The sequence below is a fragment of the Rutidosis leptorrhynchoides genome, chromosome 5 (genome assembly GCF_046630445.1).
Source record: "Rutidosis leptorrhynchoides isolate AG116_Rl617_1_P2 chromosome 5, CSIRO_AGI_Rlap_v1, whole genome shotgun sequence".
NCBI lineage: Eukaryota > Viridiplantae > Streptophyta > Magnoliopsida > Asterales > Asteraceae > Rutidosis > Rutidosis leptorrhynchoides.
Genome location: NC_092337.1, coordinates 89,388,662 through 89,393,504, shown reverse-complemented (window position 1 = coordinate 89,393,504; position 4,843 = coordinate 89,388,662). Strand labels below are relative to the sequence as shown.

At 33.1% G+C, this 4,843-nt stretch overlaps 1 protein-coding gene across 1 annotated transcript; it reads right to left on the bottom strand.

Moving 5' to 3' along the window:
- Positions 1-2,320: 2,320 nt before the first annotated feature.
- LOC139848829 (uncharacterized) lies at positions 2,321-4,200 on the bottom strand. Its single transcript, XM_071838519.1, has 4 exons — positions 4,072-4,200; positions 3,821-3,935; positions 3,511-3,625; positions 2,321-3,030 (listed from the first exon to the last, which is right to left on the bottom strand). Exons 1-4 carry the CDS (start codon positions 4,170-4,172, stop codon positions 2,321-2,323), a joined length of 1,041 nt encoding a protein of 346 aa, XP_071694620.1. The 5' UTR covers positions 4,173-4,200.
- Positions 4,201-4,843: the final 643 nt, after the last annotated feature.

The window sequence follows — 4,843 nt, the reverse complement described above, 5'->3', positions numbered from 1 at the left end:
TTGACATGATATGGTTGCAGGTTTCAGTCCATAATTGAGACTGGTGAAGCAGACTGCAAAAACGAAATTTAAAACTTCGGTTTTACTGTTTATCTGCAAAACCGAAGTTCCAAACTTCGGTTTAGGGTTTCCACTGACACAGCAGGCAAATCCGAAGTTTCAAACTTCGGATATGAAAAAACCGAAGTTTCAAACTTCAGTTTTACCATTTCTGTAAAACAATACATTTTCCTATATTTGCAAGAAATTTGATTAAAATTACTATTTTAAAAAAAATTCGTCAACTACACTTGGCAATTTAGATCCATACTTACAAATTTGGGTCAAATGGGTCAAGCTTTCGGATCAATTGAGTCTTGAAAAAAAATTAGGCCTAATAATGTAAACAAAAGCTTAAAAAAGGTCCAATGAGTTTATTTCCAACATATTAGGTCTTATACAAAATATAAATGAACGGATCAAGTGATTATCAAATCCTAAAGTTCAAAAAATAGAGACAAGTCTAATGAGTCTTGTAAATGAGTCAAATGGGTCGATCATTACAAGTGTTATCCGTCAATCATTTATGAAAGCATTAATGGTTATATATCAATTATTATGTATATTAATATTTTTTAGATATGATAAATAATAGAGTAATAACTAAAACAATATAATAAATGTAAGAATTTAAAAGTAATAGTATATCACTTGTTTGGACCTATTTGACCCATTACCCGTTTCGACCTGTTACCCAACCGACCCAACCTGACTTATTTGGACCGATTTAAAATTAATACACGTTTGACTCATGGTCTATTTGAACCCAAAACTATTTTGACATATTATCCAAACCGACCCAACCTGACCTGTTTGTCAGTTGTTAATCAGTCTGACGTCACCTTGTCTCGACAACCACTCGAAAGCAATGTTATAGTTTCGAGCAAAGTTCTAAGCTTTCAAACAATTTTTTTTTTTTTTTGCGTGCTTTAGCAGAGCACAAGAACAAAAAAGTTTCATCGGCAGACACCGCCTCCGTGTTGATTTGGGCATCCATTTTTCGAAGTCCACAATAAACATTGTGATTGAAGATTTTTTTTATTTTACCTGTTCTATTTTCTTATTGATCCACATAATATTTTCTCATCAAAGCTTTGAAAAATAGACATCGAACCACTCATTCACTTTATCAATTTCAAAGTCTATTTTAAAACTGAGATACACGGCACCTTGTGCCCATATAACTTAGTGGGTAGTGAGGAGGCATTCAACAAAAAGGTTGGAAGTTCAAGTCTCGTAAGACTACATGCAGAAGGTACAAATTACTATCATCCTTTATCTTGGATGATTAACAAAGTGTACATCTTCCATCAACAGTTTAACACACATCTTTACCTAATAAACTTACTGTAAACAAAGAGAAGATTCTCTAATTGCACGAGGAGCGGTTCAACACCGAGTTCGGAGTAAATTCATTACTATTGTAGGGAGCTCAAGGTATCTATCATTCATTATTCCAAAATTGCACATATTCAAGATGGGCTAATTAAACCCAACACAATGTACAAACATAAAACACAATTCTGAATGCAGAAGGTACAAGTTACTATCATTCTTTATTTTTGGCTGATGAACAAAATGTAGACCTACCATACTTAATCTTTTCAGGATCAAAAAGAGAGGGGGGTCAAGCCACTTAGAACAACCCCCACCCCATCCAAATCCCTTTAATCATTCTTACCCTTTTTCTCCAGATAAAGTCAAAATTCAAAATATGGTGTATAACTGCATATGTAAATATGTATGGAAAAAAATGAGTATAGGGGGACAGTTCATGTACCCCACTAATGCAACAACTAAACACATCCAAATAAACACCTTCCCCACTTCATGGTTAACCCCATGACTCCATGGCCCACCAACCATCTCAATCTTTTCTTTTTTCCTTTCTGGTTCGTCATGAGCTGACTAGTCTCGATTCGACAACTCGCTTTGCTAGTAGACTAACTCTAATTTCATTATCTACTTTAATCAACGGGTATATAATTAGTTGAGCTTGGAATGAATTGATAAGATTTTGCAGGCTTGGATGCATACCTTGAAAATATATACTCTATTTAAAAATATTGGTTCTAGATAAAAATGATCTACAAAGTTGAACCAAATCGAACATGAGGTCAGGCAAAACTTTTTCAATCTACGTTCAAGAGACGTTTGTCTAAAATAACTCATGAGCGATAAACTAGTTAGATTACAAGTAGGGTTCAAAAATTTAGAAACTAAAACTAATGCTACCTGCAAGCTCTAAAAGACAATCCTAAACGATTAAAAATATCAAAAGCTACAAACCTGCATCTGTGAACGAACCACCATTAAACTTAGCAGAAGAAACATTCGGCTGCCAACAAAACTGTAAATTCTCATAAAGATTACTAACCACCGTCTTCTGTTTCTTCATTTTCTTCGACTTATCCAAATCTCCTGCATTACGAGGCTGGCTTTGCTGACTAGGACCTAACCTAAGTGACAAGTCACATTCATGTATACCAGAGTATTCTTCATCTGCGTACTTTAAATTACCTTGATTTGCATTTGTTTTACTCAAAGCATTACAAAAAGACTTCTGAGAGAACCCATTTTCACCGTTTTCTTTTGGCCCAACGTATGGCTCAGATGGTGCACCATAACTGATCTTTGGTTCATTAAATTCGACACCGTTTCCAAAATACAGGGGATATACTGACGGAGGTTTTTTAGCGCTTGGTGGAGATGGATAAGAGAATTTGTTTTTGAGAGACTTGTCGTATGGGAGAATCGGGACTTGCGGTTTTAAGTTAAAAGGTGACGAATTCGTGTTACGGGGTTTCATGATTTGGGAAAAGTGAGGGACGAACGGAGGAATAGTCATAGGAGTTTCTTGAGTTGTTTTCTGTAAATTTTTTGAAGCACATAAATTGGGCTCGGTGTTCTTCGGGTTAAGGTAACAAGTTGAAGTATTATAGCGTTGGCTCCTTGACGTCCTCATTGGCGTGCAACCCAGATTAAGGGCAGCTACAAATACATTAATACATTAAAACTATTAATTGAATATACTAATAAACATTCCCTCGTATAAATTTAAACAGCCCAAAAATGATCAAGTAGCAGTATTCAGTTTTGTGCATTTGAATAAACCGATAGGGTCCAAAATAATTAGATTCTGATAATTCTATAAGTACCCATAAGGAAACAAAGTGTGACTGTTGACATAAACACCAAATCATCCCAAATGTATAGCTCTAAGCAGATAATCAACTTATTTTCAAAGTTTTTGTAATCACACTTTGAAAATGAGTATTTTCATTGGTTGAATGAAGTTACATACTGTAAAACCTAAACAACTATAGAAGTATTTTGGAAGCCAGAAGTTAAGTAAAACTACTGTAAATGCTCATTTAATGACCAAAAGTGTGTGTTTTCATGAACTTTATAAATTTTAAATGAGTCAAAAAAAGAACAAAAAAAAGGGATAGTGATGAATTGTGAAGATACCTTCAATACAAGGCTGCAAGAAATCACCAGTTTCAGTAGTCTCATCCAATCTAATTATAGTGTTAATGGCATCATTAGCTCTATCCCAAAGGGTTTCAAGATCCATATACTCTGCCTAATTAAATTTAAGACATTTTGTGAACATTAGAATTAATAAAAGCAGAAAATACAAAAGTAAAATCAGATTCTCTGTCCATTTCAAAATAAAAGTGCCCTAAATTCCCTTTTCATATTTTCCTCATAAAGAATCCAAATCAAAATTAAAACTTTAACATAAAATCTTTTAGCTTGAATGTGTTTACAAAGTTACCTCAGAATTAGCTTTTGAATACATGATTTCTTCAGCTTTAAGAACCACAACTGGGAGCTTATCTTGCCATTCTTTGTTCTTCCTGGTTGTTGAGCTATGGATTTCACTTACAACCCTAAACAAAACATAATAATTAGCATTACATACATAAATATCAAAAATAAAATCAATAGGTTCATGATAAAAAAAAAAAAAAATATATATATATATATATATATATATATATATATATATATATATATATTAAAAACCTAAAGATTTCTTGAATAAGAGAACCCCTCATGGGCTGATGCCTATCACTGTGCCAAGCTCTTCTAACACACTCATAAGGCCTTGGTCCTGGTCTAGGCATCTCAAAACCTTCTTAAAATCACACAAAGATTAAACAGTAAAACTATGCAAAGAAACCCATTAACAAAAATCTGAACTTTTTACTCTTTCTTTCAAAATCGTAACAAAAAAAGGGGGAAATTCAAGAAGAAACAAAACCCATGAAAAAAGATAGGTTTTTTAAAACAAATGGGTAAAGTAAGCAATGTGGGTTAGTGGGTAGTACTGAAATTTAAGACACAGTATATAAAATGAAGAAAGAAAAAAAGGGGGTTTTCTTTGTCACTTTCAATCACAATAATAATAAAATAATTTTAAAGAAATAGGAGAGGAAGGGTTTTTATTTAAATTATCTTTATTCTTTTTTGAAATAAAAGAAATTAAATTTTAGAGGGTGTCCCCCCACCAATCCACATGCCTGCTTCCCCATCTCTCAAATGTCCTTGTCCTTTCTTTACATCTCTGTTTTTCACACAGTAACATATAGGAATTGGAAGTAGTAACAGCGAATAATAATAATTCATTAAATTTAAATTTAAATTCAAATTCAAAGGAAAACAAAAAAGATGCTGAATGAAGGAAGAATGTAACTTGACCATTTTTAATGGTAACAGGCGAGGTTGAAAAATTCTCTATTCTGAGATTAATCGACCGGGATATTAGAAGGATTAATTGAATATTAATTGAATTGTA

Bases quoted from the DNA above. Each gene is read 5' to 3' on its own strand.
- LOC139848829 (XM_071838519.1), bottom strand. From the start codon at position 4,172: ATGCCTAGACCAGGACCAAGGCCTTATGAGTGTGTTAGAAGAGCTTGG. The intron at 3,936-4,071 runs GTTTTTAATATA...TGTTTTGTTTAG, and splicing joins CTTATTCAAGAAATCTTTAG to GGTTGTAAGTGAAATCCATA. The intron at 3,626-3,820 runs GTAACTTTGTAA...AAATTTAATTAG, and splicing joins ATTCAAAAGCTAATTCTGAG to GCAGAGTATATGGATCTTGA.